The 24,153-nt window shown below is 40.7% G+C and overlaps 1 protein-coding gene across 7 annotated transcripts in view; it reads left to right on the forward strand.

The window, feature by feature from the left end:
• Window positions 1-24,153, forward strand: part of NSF (N-ethylmaleimide sensitive factor, vesicle fusing ATPase) — an 83,478-nt gene that overhangs the window by 42,179 nt on the left and 17,146 nt on the right. For all 7 annotated transcript variants that reach the window (XM_075522902.1, XM_075522898.1, XM_075522897.1 and 4 more), the window contains 9 exons: window positions 5,518-5,717; window positions 7,599-7,764; window positions 8,336-8,410; window positions 12,060-12,247; window positions 16,704-16,799; window positions 17,436-17,592; window positions 19,362-19,495; window positions 21,352-21,418; window positions 21,613-21,692. In XM_075522902.1, the coding sequence (XP_075379017.1) occupies window positions 5,518-5,717; window positions 7,599-7,764; window positions 8,336-8,410; window positions 12,060-12,247; window positions 16,704-16,799; window positions 17,436-17,592; window positions 19,362-19,495; window positions 21,352-21,418; window positions 21,613-21,692 (1,163 nt within the window). The remainder of the gene's footprint in view (window positions 1-5,517; window positions 5,718-7,598; window positions 7,765-8,335; window positions 8,411-12,059; window positions 12,248-16,703; window positions 16,800-17,435; window positions 17,593-19,361; window positions 19,496-21,351; window positions 21,419-21,612; window positions 21,693-24,153) is intronic.

Below are 24,153 nucleotides of genomic sequence, written 5' to 3' on the forward strand. Positions count from 1 at the left end.
CATTAAACTTCTCACAGCCAAACAAGATCTGATGAGAAGGCTGTTTTCAAAGATCTAGGAAGAACTTACTGACTTGGTTGTCTTCTCTTTACAGTGGCAAATGACTTGATAGATCAAGAAAATGGGCTATTTTGAGATTTTGAGGCTATTTTGAGAAAATGGGCTATATTGAGAGTCCACTTAAAACAAAAACTTCTGTTTCAGGTGTAGCTCTTTGCCTGTCTCAGCTTTGAATTAAAAGCAGAAACAAGTTACTTCAGTCTTGCTACTTGTCGGTAGCACGTAAATCCTACAGGAAGATTAACTGGAGGCAGTGATATAGGCTGGAATAATGCTGAGCTTACAGGGTGAGAGGAGGGGGAAATTCCACCCAGCTATATTTTTGGGGAAATTTTGTGTGTGTGGCAGGTGAAGTCTGGGAACCCTGATCTTACTCTAACCTGCTTGAAGATTGATGTGCAAAGATAAGCATCTCTCCCTGATGTATTCAGAATCGGTACTTTACTATCGATGCAGATTCCCGATAGGTGCATCTGAATGATACAATCACACCAGAATGCTTTGATTTTAATTAAAAGGGGAATTACACTCCCAAGTAGAAAATCCCTATTATACTAAAACATGCCTTCTGATCTTTCAAAAGAAGTGAGTAGTGAGAGTTGAACAAATAAACTTTATCTTCTCTTTGGGTAAGTGACATTCTGGTTCAAAATAGTGTTTGACTTCTCTTGCTAACACTAGTAACTCTCCCATTCTTACCAGTTTTTATGATTTTTCCCTGATATTTTGTGTAGAATGTTTCCCATATCGATATATTTTAGTTGCTGTTAACATACCTGTTCAGCCTCTAACTGTGCGTCATTAAATTGCATAATTAAGTATCATGTTACAGGAATGACCTTTGATTTGGAGTCCTAATGGTAAGCTTAACGAGTTAGAGATGTCTGCACTGCTAATAATTTGTGTTTATAAGATTCTTATAATAGTATTGACATTTGGGCTGCATTGGTGAAATCAGCAAAGGGGAGATAAACTTAATCAAAATTCTTGTGTGGTGCATAGGATCCCACTGTGATTTGAGACATAACATTTGTAGTTTGTCATCACCTGTCTATTTTAATAAAGTCCTGCTTGTGTTTAAAACTTTAATTTTAGCCAGGTGAACGTAGCTATTCAGGGAAATATCTACTGGAGTAGTTTGTGGCAATTTTATTTGAAGAGGAACGAATTGCTTCGGTTTCAGGAACATTCTTCCACCTAAGACCCAGCTCTCAATGTTGCCCATTCAGTGACAACCAAGTCTTGCAGCAGATGGTCAGTGATGTCCTTGATGTTCGGATGTGGGGGAACACGTGTGTGTGTTCTTACTTGCTAAAGACTGAGCGTGGGCTACCCAACCCTGGCTGAGCTTGTCTGGGTAAGGTTTGGTAGTTGTCAGGTTGGCTCTGGGAACCTGCTGTGTCCCAGAGCTCGTATTTTTGCTCTAGGGGAGTGAGTAGCTGATGGCATAGTACAGCTGAGGACTTCGGCAGGCAGCTGAAGCAGTGCCCTGCCTTTGGCCAGCCTTCTTTCTTCCTTTCTTTCTTCCTGCAACAGCTTCTGTCCCTTTTTTTTTTTTTTTAATTAGATAAGAGATGATGCTTTCTCATGGTAAGCAAGTTTGAATAGGAAGAGGGCGAAAATCCTAGGAGGCTTTCAAAGCAAATTTGTCCAAAGGCTGCCTTGTTTCCCCAGAATCATCGAGCTGTAACCATGCTGGTTTGCCTTTTGCTTTCCATATGCTCCTGCTATGGGAGATGAGACTTCAGGTGCAGTGTGTTAAAGCCTCAGCCTTTTGCTAAGGCTATGTTAGCTCATGCAGAGGAGGGGAATATTTGGGCTTTTCAAGAAGTTCAGGTTTTTTGGGCTGTAGAAGAGAAGCTTCTAGTGGATATAACTAGGTTGTACCTCCTTCTAGGAGAGATACTGTGAATTGCAGGAAAACGAGAAAAAAAAGGTAGGACCAGACTGTTCTTCGTGTTTCTTTTTTTAAAGCGTACTAGAGAGAGAAAAATGATACTCTACAGTACAATTTTTCTGCCTCTTTCAGGATGCTCCCAGGCCTGTTTGTGTACATGTGCCCTGACTTGCCGGTAGCCTTTTGATAGCCTCTCTTGCTTGAGCACAGTGGAGCTGTCTGAGCATCAGTTTGCTTGGGATTTCCCTTCAAAGCATCACTCATCATTGAAATCCTCCTTTGTGCTGTTTGGCTACATAGGTGATCATGTTCCTCCACGAAACACGTTAACAATACCTTTCGTGACATTGATTTGACAGGAATAGCTTTTAATTTACCTATGCCTCATTCGTTCCTGTGTGAAATTTGTCTTTACTGACAGTGTATGCTGTTTATGTTTTTGACTTGTAGATGCCTGAAAGTTGACTAATGAATTCTTCTTAGCTAGATCTCTTGATTTTTGTAGTAAATTTTTTATCTGCAGAGAAACCCAGAAAAATCTTTCAGCTTTATTACCGTGCTTATTCAATGCAGCACTATTGCTCTCTGGGGTTTTGGTAGGGATCAGATGCTCCTCATAGCAATGTTCTCCTGAAACTTCATTTCAGTGTATGAACAACCTGAGAGAGAGAGCAAGCAGTGCATGTGGATAATAGAAATTATTTTGTATTGAGCAATTATTCAGATTGAAAGTAATTGTTTATCGCTGTAATATTCGGGAGTAAATACAGTTGAGTATTGGTAAGTTAATAAAGGAGAAAAGTACTTGTTCTTTAAAGGCAGAACATTGCTGTGAGGTCTGTGCAGCTGTGAGGACTCTGTTGTATGGGGTGAACTTACCACATAGCTGAGACAAGCCGGAAACTAGGAGGGAAGTCATTCCACGTGGGTGACAAATAACTCCATGTGCCCAAGCTCGTTAAACTTTTGATGATGGTAGCAACTGAACTCGGGTCCTCTCAGTCTGAGGTCTGTGCCATCAGTTTGCTACTCTTTTGGTTTTTGCTTTTAATGTGTATCTTAAGCACTGCAGGACTCTTGTTGGATGGTTTGCATCCTTAAAAAAGTCAAGCTGCAAGAGTGTAGCATAAAATGAATGCATTATGAATGTCATCTACAGCATGAGGCAGTTTCCACTAACTAATGTGTTGCTTTTTACCTCAAACAATTAATACTTCAAGACTTCTAAGGCTTTAGATACATTTTCTTGAAACAAAACATAGGGGGTTTTTATCTTCAAATATAGTGATATCTTGTGTTCCTCACTTGTTGTCCAGAGCACATGTGTAGGGATTTTGTGCAGCAATCAGATGGAGCAAGAGAAGAGGAGAAGGTGCTACTGAATTCCCTACCTCTGTAATTAAACGCTTGTGTTCGAAGTCAAGATTTTTGTTGAGGCAGATTCTAAATGTGCTGTTTTCCCATAGGCTACGTTGGTTACAGTGGCTTCTTCAAGGTCTCTTTCCTTGGGATGTCCTCACTGGTCTGGTCGGTGAGGATGACAGCGATGTGAGTTATTACTCTAGAGGAAGGCCAGTAGATGCAGGAGTCTGTCAACTTCTTGGTGCTATGTGTGGCCAAGATGGTCTAAAACATGAGAAGGACACCTTGAGTCTATGTAGGCTGAATGTTTTGCTGTCTGCACATCTTTCTTTTCCATGGGCAAAGTGAAGAGATATAGTGAGGAACTAGTACTTTTTATTGTGCTTGAAATTGCATAGGAAGAAATAAATTACTGAAATACCTGCTGTGTCCTAAATGTTGAAAATAGATTTGTTTACTTGTAGTTTTGTGTTTACTCTTTGGTCTTCAATATCAACTGGAAAACAGAAAAAGCATGTCTGCTGGAAATACAAGGATCTAGACAAAATAAATTATGTATTTCTCTTCTATTTCCTCACCACTTTGTGACCAGACTATCCAAACTCGCTCTGCTCCTGAATCTGTCTTGTACATGTCTTTTAAATTGGTCAGTATATAGCTCCTGTGTCTTTTCTTCTCTAGGTAACTTCTATTTTCCTTCGCCGTTTTTGTAGTTAGATGCCTCTGCTATGAAACTGTGGCTTTCTACTTTGAGGCTTTCCCTGAGTCTGGTGCTCAGTGTTTAAAACTTGGTGCTGATATATGATCTCTGCTCTCCTATTTCAGGGTTTTCCAACACCAGCCCCTTCGGATTGCTCCCAGGAAAAAGGTTTTGTCTTGATGCGGCTACTTCTTCTGTCTGGCTAGATCTTGTCTAAATGCTGATAGTCCCATTAAATGACTAAAACAGACTTCATCGTAGACACATTCTGGTACCATGACCTCTCTTAGCATGGTATAAGGCAGAGCATGAAATATTCAGGCATAAGGATATTCAGACAGTTGATAAAATATGTCTGGGGCTCACAAGCTGTATATCCAAAATTCCACAAATCCTTCAGGGAAAACTTTCTTGTTCACACTTGGGAACTTCTGTCAAGAGTTGTGTGCACACTTAGGAAACTTATGCTTGTTGCTGACTGGGACGTGTCCAGCATCAGCTTGCATCTATTGTACCCTCTGTTTCCCTAGAGGAGAGGATTTAAATGCCAGTGCTCATGCACAGTGATTGAAATCCTGTTATTTAAATAAATTAGAATTCTTCAGGTCTTTCTAGTTACAGGTCAAGCTTTTGGGGCTGATGGTCCTAGTCGTTTTTAGAAGCCTTTTTCAGTTTTCTCAATATTTGTCCTATAAACTTGGAATCAGAACTAGATGTACTACATGGGACTCAATAAAGCCCAATACAGGGGTAAAAAGTTAGACATTATTACATGATATTCCTCATTTTCTCTTTCAAGAATCAGATTAACGTGTTTGATCTATGTCTACACTGGAAGCTCACCGTCAGTTGAGTAACTTTGAGGGTCTGATGCTTCATTTTCCTTACTTTCCTGAAAGTTAAACTCAGTTGAAACTTTTCTGTGAAGGAAGGCTACCTTTGTAGGCACTGTGTGTCCCTCTAGGAGAAGAGAGAAATGAACCAGATGCAGTACATGCTTGTCCTAAATTGCTAGTGCATCTTTGCTTGGTGTTCAGGGCATATGGTGATGTAAAAAAAAAAAATATCTGCAGCCCCTCACTACCTGGGGATGATCAGCATCCCTGGGACCTACTCTTGGGTTTTGTTGAACTGAAAAGTATGTTAATCACATGCTTACCAAGTGATCTCTGTTGCTTTGTATTACTAACCAGAAGTTATAATTCAGGCTTTCAGTCCTTAGCTATTAACTTAGCATGCCTAATGCATGGGAGAGCATATGTGCTGTCCTATGGGTTATTTTTCCTGGCTGTTGCCAGATCATTGGAACGACTCTGATCCAGTCTGGCAATTCTGTGTTTGAATTTCACTGATAAAGGCACCGAGCAGAGCTAAGGCTGATGCACATCTCTGCCAGATCCCTGTAAAAACACTCCTCCTGTAAGCAGCAATTCCCTCTTTACTGTATTGCTGTTTCCATCGTAAGCCTGCTTTCTAAACTTGTTCTCTCTTGTTCTAGGTTGCAAGCATGTGAAAGGCATTCTCTTGTACGGACCTCCAGGCTGTGGTAAAACACTTATGGCGAGACAGATTGGCAAGATGCTGAATGCCAGAGAACCAAAGGTGGTCAATGGTCCAGAAATCCTCAATAAATATGTGGGCGAATCTGAGGCCAACATCCGCAAGCTGTTTGCTGATGCAGAAGAAGAACAAAGAAGGGTAATGCAAACATAGATAAATAGCATGGTCAGTATGAATGTGCCTAAAGAATGACCGGAAAGGAGGTTTATAATCAGAAAATTGCTGCTTGCATTAAAAGACTGAGTCACTGCTTAGCTTGTGATTATAGTTATTCCTTGCAAGTCACTGAATATTAGTGTTCTACAGATTCACACAATGTCCGTTGAAAAAATAATCTTAGAACCTGAAAAGGTAGCTGGTCTTTTAGCTAGCTATGCTGAAGATGGACTGTTTGTTCAAATTCCATGCAGAGTTATTTTAAAGTAATGTAGTAGGGCCTATTCTGCTATGCTTTGCATTATGTGGTGTGTCACCTGCTCAGAAAGTGCTTAAAAGTAGGATTGCAAAAATTTTGCTCTGTTTTTTTATTTTCTCTTTTTTTGTGAGGGAGACATAATTAATCTGTTTGGATTTTTGTTGCTAAATACAGGTGGCACATAACATAGGATGAATTTCAAATAAGCTTTAATGGTTTCAGGTTTTTGGGTTACAGGCTTATTAGTATATTATAATCCTTGAAGTGTTATAATCGATACATGATTAATTTTTGTCAGCAGAAAACTAATGGATGAGAATAGTGTCTCAAAACTAGAGAGTATAGATCTTTGAAACTGGAAGTGGAGATAAAGATTCTGTTTTTTCCAAACTTGGTTTTTTTATCCATTACTTTAGCTAGCTATCAAAAGTCCAATCTTTAGTTTGAAGGTGTAAACACTTATTTAATGTGTGCTATGGTAATTTTTCTCTCCTGTGGATCACTTTAATCTTGATGAGGTTTTCTGGTAAAGAAAATACAATTTCAGGCAAGTCACAATTAAATATAGGGAAGTCTTTTAAGAAGACACTTGCGAAGGACATTGTATCCCTTTAATTTTATTTGCACCTAACAAGACTGCAGATTTTGCTAGTGGCTTAAAATAATTTAATTTTCTTCTGCAAAAGATTTATTAATCAATAAGTCAGCTTTGCATGGTAACCCATACCGATGTAAACAATCTCTTTCTCTCTGGTTGTTGCAATATAACTGAAAGCTGTGAGCTTCTTTTCCTTTGCAATAACACACCTGTTAAAATAGACTTTATATTGGCTGGAGGGGATGGTCCTGATGACAAGTTGCGAGATTAAAAAGGTCTCGAAAAGGTTGGTATTGTAATGACTTGTGTCTGGGGCAGATTGCCAGTGACAGCACATTTACCCAGTGTTAACATGGTCTCCACTGTCCACAAAAGAGGTTTTAGAGGTGGAATTTGAAGGGAAAAAGCCTCATAATACGGTCACAGAAAGTATCCTGTTCTCTTACCAGCTGCAACTGCTTCACCTTTGAGTGAACCTGGAAATAAGCAGTTCTGTTCCTGATTGGCGCTGGACGAATGGACTCCTTAAAAATATTAAGAACAAAGCTACTCTGGCAAGCTGTATATTTACTAACTTTAGTACAACCTGGGGTATTTCCCACATTGGGTGCATCCCTCCACAGATGTGCTTTGTTCTCTGTCTCCCTTTTGGAGGGCTTTCCCAGATACTGAGTACTGTGACCCTTTGTCTGAGCTGTGTGTTCCAGCTTTGGGCTTGTGCTTTTCTTGTTCAGTCTAGTCCTCTTCCTTGGAACACTGCTTCTCTTACCAGTGTCAGCTGTGAAGTCTTATGTTTGAGCAAAGCCCACCAACCACCCCATTTTGGAGGATGGCAAGATGTTATTCTGGAAAGGGGTCTCATACATACATAACGTGATATGAAAAATACTTGGAGGTATCAATGTTCTGTATCTCTGTGGCTGAGCTTGTTGAGAAATTACTGTTTTGTTTGGATTGCTTTCAGTGATGACATGTGGCATTCCTGACATGTTTTTCTCTCCAATAGCTTGGAGCTAACAGCGGTGTGCATATCATCATTTTTGATGAGATTGATGCAATCTGCAAGCAGAGAGGAAGCATGGCGGGTAGCACTGGAGTCCATGATACCGTTGTAAACCAGTTGCTGTCTAAAATTGATGGAGTAGAGCAGCTCAATAACATCCTAGTGATTGGTATGATGGTGCTTACTTTCTCTGTTATGGGGTCTGGTTGAAAACTGCTGGTATTTTGCTCGCTGCAGGTCAACTGAGTTATTGTTACTGGTATGGGATATGTTTGGACTAATTCAAACTGAATGACTGCTATTTAACAAGCATCAGTAGCAGATTTAAAGGGAGGTGGTGTTGTAATGGGCTGATATTGCAGCTTTCAACAATTTCCTCCTTTAGCTTTTGATAACAAGTGTTATAGTTTAAGAAAACTTGTTATAGTTTAAGAAAACTTGCAAGGAATGATATGCATTGATGTATCAGCATATGAAGGAGTGGGGCTTCTCTAGCTGTGTTGTCTAGTTGTTCTGATGCCAGGAGCCCTGCAGATGCAGTCACAGATACAGGTTTGATCCCTATTGCCCTGACTCTACTTCAGGGTGTGACTTTTCCAATATTTCTGGAGACCGGTATCTTTTGTCTTTTCTTGAGACTCTCTGAGGTATCTTCTTAGCTCTATGGGCTGTATTCAGGAGTTGGAAACCCACTTAGTAAGCTCAGATAATGCTGATTTTGTTTTTAACTTTGAATTTAGGAATGACCAACAGACCTGACCTGATTGATGAGGCTCTGCTGAGACCGGGGAGATTGGAGGTGAAAATGGAGATTGGTAAGCAAGCTAGCATATCGCAATATATAAGCTCACATGTACTTAAATAGTAAAGCAAATATGTATCATAGTGTGAACAATTAACCAGGATGGCATAGGTGCTAAACTTCATGCAGCTCCCTCCATAATATTACCTGTAAATTTAATCAACCAATTAAAATGCCATTTTAGACTTGCCTACTGATAAGCCATTGACCTGATATCAGTTTCTGTCCAGCAGAATGGATAGATATGGGCAGGCAGGACTCTGAATCTCTTGCATGAACAAAAGGAGCCAAGTAATGGCACCAGATCATTGCTAGGTGGAAATTGTGGAACTGTTGAACTTGGAGAGCAGGCAAGTACAGTGTGTGAGCAATTATTGACTTGGAGGAAGTGCAGATCATTTTATTTTCATGAAGTGATAATGGTGACTTTCACTGCAGGAACTGCAAATGTTAAATAGCATTGGCTATTGGTTTCTGGAATCAGCGGGTCTGGATTACTTGCATCAACAGAACTAAAAGTGGGCCAAAGAGCTCTGTTAGCCATTTATTCTAGTGAGCTGGAAAAGAATGCTATTTGTCAGTAACGTGAAAGGGACTTTTGTAATTGTACACATCTGCCTGACACCAGTGCAGATTAAATAATGGCATATCTGATAATGTAGGATTTATTAAGAAATTAAAGCCAGATCCTCTCAGATTCATGAAAACAAATCTCTGACTTTGCATTGAGATCAGAAGTTGGATCAGTAAAGATCATGGTGGAGTCTAAAGGGTGACTAGACTGTGGTGCTCACTTCTGAGGTTAACAATTCACAGAAGAATGTTTGAATAGAGAATAGCCTGGGACTGATTAAAAGCTTAATGATCCTGTCTTGCAGTGAGAAACTCAAATTGGTTGAGATCTGTGTTTAATTTAAAGATTGGAAATGCAGTTTCAGATGTGTAGTTTGGAAGAGCTCATAAAACATTTTCCCCTAACCTTCCACAGACATACAAATGTCACAAAATATTTTCTATGCTCTGAGCTAGGCACCTACTATTGTAAAGGTAAAAATCCTCAAACTGTAGTGAGTCACAAAAAAGGAACAGGCAAGGCCATGAGTATTAATATGGTCTGTTTCCTTTCAGTTGCAGAAAATCAGATGAAAATGTCCATATATCCCTAAAAATCATATGATATCATACTAGAGTGGCAGGCAAAATTGTAATTGTCTATGCTGGTCTGAACTGTGGGGAAACTCTTGAAATCTGATCTATCAGTGTAATCTTAAGAGCTCGCTGGGGATTTTGTCTCTTATCCTTAAAGGGTAACTCACTCTTTGAAAGAGCCAGAAACGGGAAAGAGTTTTTGTGACAGCTGAAAAGGAAAGATTTTTGGCAAAAGAAGGAATGAGGAAGTGAAGCTGATGAATACTGGGACAGCCGCAGAGGTAACCTGGGCAATGAACTGATGCTGATGCTCCAGAGCTAATGCTGTCCTTGAGTACTGTAGGAAACAGTTTATATCAGGCATTACTGTGAATGTAGCTCATGCAAGAGTGAGGACTAGAGATTCAACTAGAGCACTAGCTGTGGAGCAGAGAGCATGGATGGTTTCAAATATGCTGGAGACTTAAGAACTAATACATTTGTTAGATGCAGGAAGAAATATTGAAAGAGACTTGTGCCTGTTCCTGGTACAACACACAAAAAAGGAAAATTGGGAAAAGAAGCGTATAGCAGTACATAGAGAATTATTAGAAGTCAGGCTGATGAATAGTAATGAGAGAGAATTAGCATTGGCAAAAGCTGTAGCCAGATACAGTCTTTAAAACTAACACAGCTACAAGAAGTTGAAGGCAAGACTCAATAAAGAAAGTGTGTTTTAGGGACAAAGAAGTGTAGCCACAATGACAGTCGCCTTTGAACAATCTCATACTTGAAAACAAGTGCCTAGTAGCAGCTGTTATTAGTAAGTCCAGGTGACATTGATTGTATTGCAGGTGTAGCACTTGCATCTTTAGTTGACAAAAGTTAATTAAATTACATAAATTCTAGGGACTGTCCTATTCCTAGGGACATCCCTAGAATAAATTATCAGATGATAAGGACTGAACGCTGCTGGGGACTATGCACATTTTAAAATGTTTTTTTCACGTACCCTCAGCACAAATACTAATCAGTGCAAATTATCAGATCCTTTTAATAAAGGTTGTGAAGGTATGTTGGAAAGTGAGCTAAGAACAGCATGGTTTTACCAAGATGATGATGTGCCAGACTGACTTGTTATGCTTTCTTTTACAAAAAGGCTTTTCTGTATCTTCCATTATATGCGTTTTAGAAGGGACTTGCTAAGGTGCAAACTGGGAAATTATTACCTCAGTTGGAGAAAATGAACATTGTATGAGAATGGTATGGGCCAGGTGAAGAGTAAAGTCAAGACCCTGAATTTTAGGAGAGCAAACTTTCAGTTGATTAAGTAATTAGTGGATGGGACCCCCTGGGAAACTGCCCTCAGGGATAAAGGAGCAGAACAGAGCTGGCAGCTCTTTAAGGACATTTTTCTTAGCACACAAGAGCTCTTGATTCCCATTCGGGAATTCGGGCAACGAAGGCAGGAGACCAACATGGCTCAGTAAGGACCTCCTGGTCAAACTAAAGTACAAGAAGGAAATGCACAGGCAGTGGAACCAGGGACATGTATCCTGGGAAGAATATAGGGAGACTGCCTGGATGTGTAGGGATGGGATCAGGAAAGCTAAGGCACAGTTGGAGCTGCATTTGGCAAGGGATGCAAAGAATAATAAGAAGGGCTTCTAAAGGTGCATTGGTCAGAAAAGGAAGATTAAAGAAAATGTACACGCTCTGGAGTGGGTCCAGAGGAGGCCACAAAAATGGTCAGAGGGGTGGAACATCTCTCCTGTGAAGAAAGGCTGAGAGAGTTGGGGTTGTTCAGCCTGGAGAAGAGAAGGCTCCAGGAAGACCTTATTGCAGCCCTTCAGTACTTAAAGGGGGACTGTAAGAAAGACGGAGAGAGACTTTTTACCAGGGCCTGTAGTGACAGGACAAGGGGTAACAGTTTTAAACTGAAAGAGGGTAGGTTTAGATTGGACATAAGGAAGAAATGTAGAATGAGGGTGGTGAGATACAGGACCAGGTTGCCCAGAGAAGTTGTGGCTGCCCCATCATTGGAAGTGTGCAAAGTCAGGTTGGACGGGGCTTTGAGCAACCTGATCTAGTGACAGATGTCCCTGTCTGTGGCACGGGGTGGACTAGATCTTTAAAGTTTCCTTCTGACCCAAACTATTCTATGATTCTATGATAATTATAAGGTGGGAACTGGGTTTAGGGATGCCAAGGGACTGACCAGATTGCCTTTGTGTAAGGTGAATTCCTAATATGGAAGCCTGAGAGCAACCAACTTGGAGGAACATTGAGGAAAGAAACTAAACATTACACTTTTTCTCTCTAGTTTGGCGATCATGCTAATCAGTTTGCTGAAGGCAATTAGTGTAGTTGAATGTTCTCAAACAAAAAGCATTGTCAAATATTCTAGTTGTAAGAATGAATTGCTCATGGTGAGAAAGAGCCTTTGGAGGTAGGACCATTGAGGAGAGGGAAAGGCTTTGCTGCAGTTGCTGTGCCGAGGCCTTGGATGACATGTGTTCTGTTTAAAATCTCAGGCTTGCCGGATGAGAAGGGTCGATTTCAGATTCTTCATATACACACAGTACGGATGCGGGAACATCAGCTGCTGGCTGAAGATGTGGACATTGCAGAACTGGCAGTTGAGACTAAAAACTTCAGTGGTGCTGAATTAGAAGGTTTAGTTCGAGCTGCTCAGTCTACTGCTATGAACAGACATATTAAGGTCAGTCCTGTCATCTCTCACTGGGGCAAAAAAAGGGAAAATAATTATGTTTGGAGTCTTTTCTTGCATGTTTACTTCCAAATGAGTAATGGCATCTCGGCATACCTTAGGAGATGAAATTCATACAGACACCACCTTTTCCCTGTGCTTTTACATGGTTCTGAATTACCTCTTTCACGTCCTGACTTCCAAGTGGCTCTTGCATAGCTCAGTGGGAATGGAAGGTGATTGTTTGTCAGTGTATTTTGATACAGGCTGAAAGGAAAGTCTTGAGCTCAGTTTATGGATTGGACCCAGGAGACAAGAGGTGGAAGTGAGAACAGCCAGTCATATGGGAGGGATCTGTGCTGGAGTCTATGCAGCTTAATATATTCATAAATGATCTGTAAAGAGGGGGGAAAAGCAAGGTTACAAGCTCATAGGTGTTTTGTGGTCATAAAGATGAAGGCCACCTATGGAAAAATGCAGAAGGCATTTGAAATAGTGCGAGGGTACAAGATGTCAGTGAATTTAAGTGTACACTGGGGAGAGAAAATTCAAAAAGGCATAGGCAGTGATAGGGACTGGCCTGACTATTACTGGGGGTCAAGTTCTTGGCGTTATAATAGTCTTGAAATACCAGCTCAGTCCTTATCAGTGAAAAAAGCAAATGCAACATTAGAATTTACTAGGAGAAGTATACAGAGCAAAAGTGAGGCTGTGATTATGCCATGGATAAAACCCCTGGTATATTGGAATCTGTGCAGTCCTGGGACAACCCACTTTGAAAAGGTTATGGTAGAACTAGAATATGGGAAGGTCGGAGGTATAGGAGGGTTTTCGTTGGAAGAATGGTTAGACTAGGATTTCTCAGCCTGAAAAAAATATGGTGAAGGTTATGAAAAGTATGTGAAATCATGAGTGGATCGGAATTGGTGAATGGGGAATGATTGTTTACTCTTTCCTAAAACAAAAATTTGGAGAACAGCAAACGATACCAGCAGGGCCATGCTCAAAGCAAAGCAAAGGAGATGTGCATTGTGTGAAGAAGTATTTAAGCTGTAGAAGGAATCTTGCTCCAAGATGTCACTGATGCTAAAATCTTGGTTGAATTCAGAAGGGGCTTGTATAATGTCTTCTATTTCAAATAAGGAACTCACTTGATGATCATCTCAGTGTGCATAGAGATTTGTAATGTTCTCAGCTCCCTCCATTCTAGAGCAACACTGCCTTGCTTTCTTAATGTTTGGTGATTATGGGAGGTCAGTGTATCTTTAACTAGAAAAGAATTAAGGACCATGAAATGTCAGGTTATATTAATCCAGATGCAAAACACAGTATTCGATGGTGTTGAAATACGAGATGATTAGTTTGTGAAGAAGGAGGCTGAAAGACGCAGCCCCTTTGCTCTAGTGGCCAAGGATTGCTGTGAATTACTGCAGAGAGAAGCCTTTGACATCAATTCCACAGCACTGATATATTTTTAAGTAAAAAGTTAGTTCAGCCTCGAATATGAGGAAAGCAAATCATGCTTTCGTTTAAGTGAGAGAAATCATTTGATTGCTTAGACGTTTGTATCTCTTGGGAGCACTCTTTCTAAAGGAAAAATGTCTCTTTCTGCTAATTTTTCTTGTATAGCCATAATACTTGAAAAGTTATTAATCGTTTCCTGTTGCAAAAAACCACAAACATCAACAGCTTCTCATTTTCTTGTGTTCTGTCTCAAAAAAAAATCAGCACCTCTGGAGGTATTTTCATCCCTTCACAAGCAAAACATTTTCCTTAAATAATTAATTTTGCTTATAGTTGATGTTTTTTTCAGTGCTTGAATTTTGGGTGAGTTTGGGGACCATTAGTGTTTTGATATATTCTCTGTTGTGCCAAAATGTCACAGCGGGAGAAGAGAAAATGGCAATGCATAAATGTAAAAGAGCAGTCCCCTCCTTTAGGTTGGTATGTGATTGACATCTTAATAATAATGTATGTCTCTTTCAAATGCGAAGTGGCCACGCTTTGTTTTTCTTTTCAAACACTTTGATATAGTATTTTTGGATAATCTTATTGTTTATTCTGAAGATGTCTTCAGCCAAATGATGCACTAAGGTATTTTATTCTCTCCTACGGGTACTGCAAAATTTAAAATATACATCATAGGCCTGACCTAGTTTTCAGAAGCACCTATGAGAAACGAGCACAAATTGAAAATCAAGGGGCATTATTCTTCTGAATCATTTCAACTCTTCTGATAATCTCTCAAAGTGTGTGTGTTAAAAATTAAAACGTATAACTCATTAAAGGCTAGGAAAGAAAGAAAACCCCCTGTTTTTAAGTGTACAAACAACTTCAGGAATATATTAATAGTGTTTCAAGTACTCTCACTTCCCTCTGCAAAGTAGAAGAGTGATCCACCTGTACTAAAGATCCACTAGTTTAATGTATTTGGCATCCTGTATTTCTGCTTGGTGGGTGTTTTTGTGAGAAGGGACTCTCATTTCAGCTCTCCTCTGGTTATAGTTATTTGTTTGGCACAGTGTTATTGCCCAGTCTGGGTTCCTGAGGTTGCTGTTTAGAGGCTGCATTTGCTACACTACAAAACAAGCATAATGTGCTTATTTTTATTATGACTTTTTCCTTCCCATGCTCAAGTGCACTACTCCTTGTTCTTGTAGATCCTCCTAGTCAGAAGAGAATGTCTCTGAGACATGTCTTTGAGGGTAAAAGTTATTTGACTCGTCCATCACCTTGGTCTTAGGTAAAGGTGATAGAGGTTGCTATGCTTTCTGAGAAACTCCGTGAAATCCCAAATTTTTACCTTCTGAGCTATCAGATCATGTAGGGCTGTTATACTCTCAGGTAGAAGCATGTGGTGTTGTAAGACTCTGGTAACTTTCAATAAAAATTATACTTGTTTTGGAATCTAGAGAAATTTGTTGTGGTATAATTGGGAAATTCAGAAATTATCAAAAGCCTTTCAAGGCTGCACTTTGGTGGAAAAGAATGAGGATCTTTTGTCTCATCTCTCTGCTACTTAAAAATAGGTTTCTGCCTTACCACTTAACAGTTAGATGAATTGCTTTTCACAGATCAACTTCTGCCCCCCTCTTGTGACTAATCCTTTTTCTGATATCTCCGATTCCACTCGGGATCCTCAGCAGACTGCACCCATAGGATTAGTATGTAATAGCCAGTGTTTGTATGCTGTTGAGTGGAAAAGTTGTTTCAAATCCATTTAATTCCTGATTGCTGCCCAAGGCAATCAATATACTTGCAGATCTACAAATAATCCTAGTAAATGGAGCCGCTCCATATTGTGGAGCTGCAGCCATACTCAGTAATACATCTACAGCTGTCTTTAAAGTCTACAGACATCTGAATAAAGTCTCCAGCTTTAAAGGCTACTCTCAAGTTGTTTTCAAGAATTAAAAACCTCTTCTGGCTCCAGTGTGAGCAGCTTTGGGCCACCTCCTAGTGGTACCTCTAGTTGTGATTGAGAAATGATTTACAAGAGAAGATTGCAGTACTGCTGTCTCTACTGTGTCTTTGCTTCCAGACTTTGGATTTTAAATGTTGCTGGACAGTTTGGGATTGGCAGAAGGGAAAAAGGTGATGCTTTTCATTTAGAAAGGAGTGCAATATGAGCAGAGCAAACTGAAGCTTGCTTATACCAAGTAATACTGATAGTGCTACTTCGGGAAGATTCATGGCTTTGGTTGAACTGAAGCAAATAAAGACAAAGCAGAAAGAAATCTAATATTTATGAATCCCCTTAAACACTTTCCTGTACGGAGAGGAAAGTGCATGGTTTGAATAGGAAACGAAAACCTCCTGAAACAGAGGTGTGTGAGTAATTCTTATTTTTGGCTTAGTTGCCAAAGATGGTGTGGGTAGATGCAGAGTTGGGTTAAACCAAACTTTAATTTGTCTTTCTGAAAAAAGTCACGCAATGAAGGAGGCTTCATGCCCTTCCCATCCAGCACCCAAAAAGCATAACGAAGAATTTTTTCTACAGCCTCTCCCTACTCTAAAGGGAACCTACATAACTCAAATAACTTTTAGAAATTTAAACTTAGGTGAGAACAGTCCCACACTGGGCACCAGTCTGAGCCTCACTGACACTTGGTTTATGTAGTGAAGGTAGCACAGCAGCAACAAGGATGGTGCAGAGGTTCCATCCTGTTCTTACCTGGTGTGGCTTCTCTGAAGTGTGGGGTCATGGCCATACTCTTCATTTCAGCTTTCCACCCAGTGGAGTGGAACAACTGTTACTTAATGACTTCATGGGCCTGGCATATGGATGTGGCTCTGTGGAGATGATGACTACTCCAGTGGTGTCCAGCGTATGTCCAACAAACGTCCTGTTAAGAAGCATTTTTCTTATTGACACAGAGCAACTACAGGGTTGGATCCATGGATGGAAGTTTGTAAGGAGTTGTGTGCAGTACTGCTGTACTTCAGTGTCTTTTCTTGCCTTTGTTAGGCCAGCAACAAAGTGGAAGTGGATATGGAGAAGGCAGAGAGCTTGCGTGTGACAAGAGGAGACTTCTTTGCATCTTTGGAGAATGATATCAAACCGGTAAGTAGGCACTGTATAACTCTTGTAATAGTCACTCAGTACAGTTAATGACATGAGGTAGCAACTTCCTTCTGGAATCAGACGTGCAATGGTGCACCATGGGCTGACATACTGTGTCCTGTGTTGTAGGAATGGAAGTAGGGAGCCTCTTTCTGCCTGCAGTGCTAAGGCTCTGTTTTGTCCCTTTTGTTGCATGCAGGAATCATAAAAAGGAATAGAACAAATAAAGAGAGCAACTTGGAATTGCTTCTCCATGTTGTATGTACACTGTCCCTTTTAGGCTACTTCAGTTAATGGGTGACAGCTTTAATATGGACTGTAGTAGGAGGTTTAAGCCTCATTTTTGAGAATTGTCTTTAAATGGCATGGAGTCAGGACCCATTGGCAACTTGCACTGATTAGAATTTGTTTTGAGGGTGTATGAAAAGATGTTTCTAAATGTGCATGGTCTCCAACAGTGTTCAGTCCTTTGAACTGAAATGTTGTGTGTTGCCACTGGGTCTTCCAGTACTGACTGTCTCAGTTAAGCATCTTCAGAGTCTTGGTCCTGGTCACTTTGGTGATGTTTAATTGTTCCATGTTTTTCTGATGTGATGCAAAATTTCTTGATAAAATAAATGTTCCCTCTCACTACAGGCGTTTGGAACCAACCAGGAAGACTATGCAAGCTACATCATGAATGGTATTATTAAGTGGGGTGATCCAGTAACAAGGGTATTGGATGATGGGGAGCTGCTTGTTCAACAAACTAAGAACAGTGACCGCACTCCTTTGGTTAGCGTTCTTCTAGAAGGTAAATTTAAGAAAAAAAACATATATTAAAAACCCCAAGCAACTTCTGTAAACTATTCCTATCAGTTGCCTAAGTGGTCATCTGTTATATCCTGCAACTGTATGTAAAAGAAACACATGGGAGGAAAAGTAGAATTGGTCTCTTTCAGTTTACTTGGGTGAAATTGCTTTAGATATTAAACCTGGCTTCTCAGCCTGAGAGAAATCCTGTTCTTGGACAACAGAGAAGTGAATGTACCCAGTTAATAACCTAAATGACCCAGTTAATAACCTAAATGTGGATGTTTTACAGTGTGAACATCTCTAGTTGAGTTAGTTGTCTAAATTCTCTTTGAAGTCACTGGAGAGCTCATCAGTGTAATTATCTGAGTTCAAACAACAGTTCGTCTGGCCACATTTAGGTGTCTGCTGTTAGACAGACGTGGATTGCCCTCTGTCTAGACTGTTACTGACTATGAAGAGTCGAGGAAACTAGTTCCAATATCTACGTTACAGATATTGGAGTGTGTTGTGGTTTAGCCCCAGTCAGCAACTAAGCACCACACAGCCACTCGCTCACTCACCCGCTGGGTGGGATGGGGAAGAGAATCAGGAGAGTAAAAGTGAGAACACTCGTGGGTTGAGATAAAGACAGTTTAATAGGTAAAGCAAAAGTGGCGCATGCAAGCAAAGCAAAACAAGGAATTCATTCACCACTTCCCATGGGCAGGCAGGTGTTCAGCCATCTCCAGGAAAGCAGGGCTCCACCATGTGTAACGGTTACTTGGGAAGACAAACGCCATCACTCTGAAGGTCCCCCCCTTCCTTCTTCTTCCCCCAGCTTTATATGCTGAGCATGCTGCCATGCGGTATGGAATAGCCCTTTGGGCAGTTTGGATCAGCTGTCCCAGCTGTGCCCCCTCCCAGCTTCTTGTGCGCCTGGCAGAGCATGGGAAGCTGAAAAGTCCTTGACCAGTGTAAACACCACTTAGCAACAGCCAAAACAGCAATGTGTTATCAATATTATTCTCATACTAAAATCCAAAACACAGCACTATACCAGCTACTATAAAGAAAATTAACTCTATCCCAGCCAAAACCAGCACAGAGTAGAATTTGTTATTTAGCACTTCCCTTTTTCTTCTCCTGAGGTCAAAAAATGTGGATTACCACTATTGCTTAGCGGTCTGTAGCTTTGGAATTAACTTTGAATAGATCCCCTGAATAATTCTGTGTGCTTGTGGCCAACGTATTGCTTGTATGCAAACTTCTTGCACTCCAAATTGATTTGTATTGGGTGTATAGATTAAGATGTGTCTTTGGTCTCTGTTTGAATTATTCTGGTGTGAATTCAGGCAAATAACAAATTGTCTTTGTCAATATTTACCCGGCATTCTTGCTGTTGACTTGTTTGCCACAGTACCTGCAGAAATCATATTTAGAAGGGGCACAAACATAGTTCAAGAAGTTTCTCCAAAATACAAACACATGCTAATTTTGGTGCAGTGGCCAGTCCTACAAAATGTGTGACATCCTCTTTTGTGTTGGTTTCACGGCAAATCAGTCTGCATGTGCTTAAGTAGCTGCATTAATTTCCTTCACCTGGAGGACTGGATTGCACTAGGAGTTAGTGTGTTCTTTCTACAAGTAGAAGAAAAGGTCATTTCAAAATGCAGATACCTCTGCATGAGATTATAAACATGCTTCAAATATCATCCATGCTGAGCCTTACCTGAGCTGTTTTCTCCCTTGTTTTTTCATTATGGATTATTTCATTATCCTTTGTTTCAGGTCCCCCCCACAGTGGGAAGACTGCTTTAGCAGCAAAAATAGCAGAAGAATCCAACTTTCCCTTTATCAAGATCTGTTCTCCTGACAAGATGATTGGATTTTCTGAAACAGCCAAGTGCCAAGCTATGAAGAAGGTAGTTATGCGTCCTACTCTTTTGCTTGATTACAATCCAATTCTATATTCTCTAGTGGACAGAAAAGTGAACCCCAGGCGGCCAAGAAAGCCAATGGCATCCTGGCTCGTATCAAAAATAGTGTGGCCAGCAGGACTAGGGAAGTGATCGTGCCCCTGTACTTGGCACTGGTGAGGCCGCACCTCGAATGCTGTGTTCAGTTTTGGGGCCCCCACTCCAAGAGAGACATTGAGGGGCTGGAGCGTGTCCAGAGAAAGGCAACGAAGCTGGGGAAGGGTCTGGAGCAGAAGTCTTATGAGGAGCGGCTGAGGGAGCTGGGATTGTTTAGCCTGGAGAAAAGGAGGCTGAGGGGAGACCTCATCGCTCTCTACAACTGCCTGAAAGGAGGTTGTAGAGAGGTGGGGGTCGGTCTCTTCTCCCAAGTAACAAGTGATAGGACAAGAGGAAATGGTCTCAAGTTGCGCCAGGGGAGGTTTAGACTGGATATTAGGAAATTTTTCTTCACTGAAAGGGTTGTCAAGCCTTGGAACAGGCTGCCCAGGGAAGTGGTTGAGTCGCCATCCCTGGAGGTATTTAAAGGACGTTTGGATGAGGTGCTTAGGGACATGGTGTAGTGGTGGTCTTGGCAGTGTTAGGTTTATGGTTGGACTCGATGATCTTAAAGGTCTTTTCCAACCTATACGATTCTGTGATTCTGTGAATTACCCTTCTGATTGTGTTTTCTGCTCTCTGTAGGTCCTAAATTCCTGTGCATACATTTGTTTATAAAGTTGAATGAATGTTTTTGTGGCATTGACGCTGAGTGACTCAGAGAAATTTCAAGGCTCTGTCCCAATTGGGTCTGATATGTAATCATGACTAACAGTGGAACAGAACACCTGATCTGTGGTGAGCAAGTCTGGAGCTCTGTCTGCAAAGATGAAGGCAGGAAGGGCTTAGGGTTGCACTTGGAAAGAATAGGTCCTGCCTGAATGAGACTAGGAACAGTCTTCAGGTGTAATGTTTAGTTAAAGAAGAGTTTTAACTTTGGGAGTAGGGGGAGTGCAAACAAGTTGAACAGCTTAAATAATTTCAAGTAGTCAGGTGGAAGGAAGGAGGTTTCATTTACTGAAGCAAGCTAGCACTTATTCTTCTGGCTGAATGAGACTGAATGAAACATGTCAGTGAAATGTTACTCTAAGATCAGTTTGTTGCAGCATTGCATAGTTTCTAAGAGAAGCGATGTGCTCATAGCTGGAAGCCCAGTTTGTAATTTAGATTCAAAAAGGAACCTTTTGGACTTCACTTGAATCGGTGTATGCTGGAGGTAGGCCTGCAGTACCGCTGATGTCCTTAGTGCTACTTATTGTTGAAATCCAAAGCTTTGCAGGACACTGGTTTGCTGCTCTATAAAGGGTGATGTGGAGGCTCGATCCGTACCTGAGTAGGTCTGTTCTCGCTGCAGTATGCTGTTATGAAAAGTAACCAATATCCAGCCTGGGTAGAAAAGCTTCATAATTGCATTACAATTGTGGGGGATTTGTGTGTGTATTGTTAATATTATCAGTATTGCCCCAGCTCCAAAAAACAGATGAATGGTGCTCTATTTTGTCCATTGCTTACAATCAAATGCAGGGCAGCTGGCTTTTTTGCAAAGCCCATGGGGTAAATGAACAAAACTGAGCTCTGAATTTGTTGAGATGGCAGTGTTTTATTAAATGCAGGTAGAGTCTAGTCGCTTGGTACTTATCTTTTTCATTCTCTGTTTATTCCTCTAAATACTGCTGTGTTTAGCTAAAAACACGTCAACAGGTCCTATCATGACTATTATAGTTTGCTGCTGAGATTTAACAATGAGTCATTTTGCTGTTTTTTAGATCTTTGATGATGCGTACAAGTCCCAACTCAGCTGTGTTGTCGTGGACGACATTGAGAGACTTCTAGGTGAGTTAGGATGATGAGAGAGAGCTATGTTGTCTGCTGTGCAGAAATACTGAAATATTTGCAGTACTGAAATACTGCAAACTGGAAATGATCTGGACCCATTTACTTCAGGAGCCTTGAACTGTTTTTGATACAGTGAAATGGCTTAAAAGTGTATCTGCTTAGTGGGCATTAAAATGCATTTTTCATTTCAGATTATGTCCCAATTGGACCACGGTTCTCTAATCTGGTGTTGCAAGCCCTTCTTGTACTGCTAAAGAAGGCCCCCCCTCAGGTAAGAAAGTAATCGAGGGGTGAGATGCCCTATTCCTATAATAATTTTGACAGTGGAGAGCTTTGTGTCTTGCTGATAGCTGCTGTGCTGCCAGTGGTATTAGTGCTATTGTCTCTGATTCAGTCAAGTTAATCCTAGCCTGCTGCTGTTCATTCAGTTAGACATTTCTAGGATAACCACAAAGGATTCAACTTTAATTACCTAATTACTTAAGGCTGAATCTTCTGCAGTTAGCCCTAGAAATACTGACTAAGGAAACAAGTTTAACCTTCACCATGTAAAACGTAAACATGCAAGCTGTGTGCTTTCTCATTAACTGAAGAACTGTTTAGTCCAAATCAATCCCTGGCTCAACTATGTGCTCCCTCCTTATTTAGAAATCAATTTCTAAGTAATGTATGATTGTGGATGTCAGGGTTTAAATTTGTTCTTAACTTGAAATTATCAGGTGTTAATTACAATGGGTGAGGAAAGCTTAAGATCTTGCATCTCATGCTGATACTGTCTATTTGCACTTTCTGGCTTGATGAGATTTAAGAACGTCACAAGTGATAACATTTCTGAAGCTTGCACTGAATGAGACAAACAGGCAGGGACTCTTCTTTTTGGTTTGCCATTTGTCCTGTTGTTCACTGGAATTCTGCTGTGTGTGTGAAAGTATCTGCATGAATAAATAACATACTAACAGGAAAACCTTGAAAGTTGGTATCAGGAAAAAGCAGAGAAGCACAGCCTGGATGAGTTCAATTTTTTTGTCACTTTTAATATCCTGGAAACAGTAACGTATGTGTGAGTATTGTTTTCATTAGAGAGTTTGGTGAAAAGACCTTTCAAATATAGAACTTTGAACTAAATTGTAATGCCACATGCCCTGAAGTTCCCCTTGTAACTGTCAACCTGGGAGAACAAAGATTTTTTTTCCCAGTGAGTTTTCTATGCCATGTGAAGTCTCTAACATAAAACTTGGATTCTGTTATCACATATATTGGAACAGAAAGGCTGCCTGTTTGCAACAGCACAACCATTTTTGATCGTCATAATCTCATGTAATCATTGACCTATTGCTGGATATTTCCACAGTACCAGGAAATGATTGTTCCCATAAATCAATAGGGGAAGGTAGAACTTGAGTTGGTTCAGTTGTCAAAAGAACTTAAAATATTAAATTGTCCATTTTATCATTGCATCCTCTGAATGTATTTTGCTGCTTAGATGCACTTTTGTTGGCACCCGAGTCTCCCTGAAAGCAGGATGCAGGGCTTGAAGCTCTCAGATATTTGCCAAGTTTATGCATGTTGCTAGAGATTTGTACTTTGCAATGTTTGAAATGCCCTTGAGGCTGGAAGACTTTGGGTTGACAGCCAATATTACGGTGACTTAAGCCATAAATTGTTGGAGGGTAGAGAGAGAGTTTTCTGAGGAAATGTCATTGTTTTGATTGATGATCTGTTTTTTTGTGGTTGGTGGTTTGTTTTTTTTTTTGTGCCCACTATTGGCTATGTGGAAATTAGGACATTGGGTTAGACGGACCCTTTGGGCTGACCTAGTTTGGCAGTTCTGATGATGAAGTTCTTCCTAGCTTGTTTGTTTCTTGTGAGCTCCCTATGATAGTCATGGCATGTGGGGATATTTTTCATTTAAAAAAACAACATTGTATAAGAGGTAGAGTCATGCAGGAAAAGGCCTTTTCTGCTGTGAATGTTTACTGTGAAAAAGATTGAATTTGGGCATGGAGACTCTTGGGGTTTTTAAGCTCATGTGAGAAACTCACAAGGGAGATAATACTGCCGGTTAATCAACGCCCTTCCAAGTTCCCTCTGAGATGACTAGCTCCCTTGGGGAGCAATTTATTTGGAAGTAATGGCTGATGTCAGGGGTTTTGTTATAATTTCAGATGCAGATACGTGCTTTAAATGTACATGAGTAGCATCAGTGGTACTAACCTGCTCCATGAGGTCATACCAACACAAATTTCTGTGGGACTGGGATCATGGTTTAGGTTCAGTCCTCATAAAAGTGGAGTGTCCTGGGACATGCCAGGCATGTCCCTGTGCTGAGAGAAATCGATGGCAAGATGCTGGGGAGACAATACCTGTTCTCCATTGCTATCAGGCTCTTCACCATTTCACTTGTCAGAGGGGCCCAAAATATAGAGTTGATTTGAAAAGCTTAGAAACAGGAACAACGAAGCAGTTGAAACCGCAAGCAAGGAGCAAGTGGGAAGCGGAGGGTGCATTTCAGCAGCGCAGCTCTGCTGCTCCCATCTTTGTGGCCCAGATTATGTATTCACACGGTGTTGTCACATCACTTGCAGAGAGTATATTTAATGTGCAAGCAGCTTCCTACAATTACTGTAGGCTACATGTGTAAGAGGAGCATTTCTGGGATGAAATCTTATTAATTATGCATTGAGGTATATGTCTCTGTTGAATTGGTTTATGAAAGCTGCCTCCCAGACTCC

The sequence above is a fragment of the Mycteria americana genome, chromosome 22, assembly GCF_035582795.1.
Source record: "Mycteria americana isolate JAX WOST 10 ecotype Jacksonville Zoo and Gardens chromosome 22, USCA_MyAme_1.0, whole genome shotgun sequence".
Taxonomy (NCBI): Eukaryota; Metazoa; Chordata; class Aves; order Ciconiiformes; family Ciconiidae; genus Mycteria; species Mycteria americana.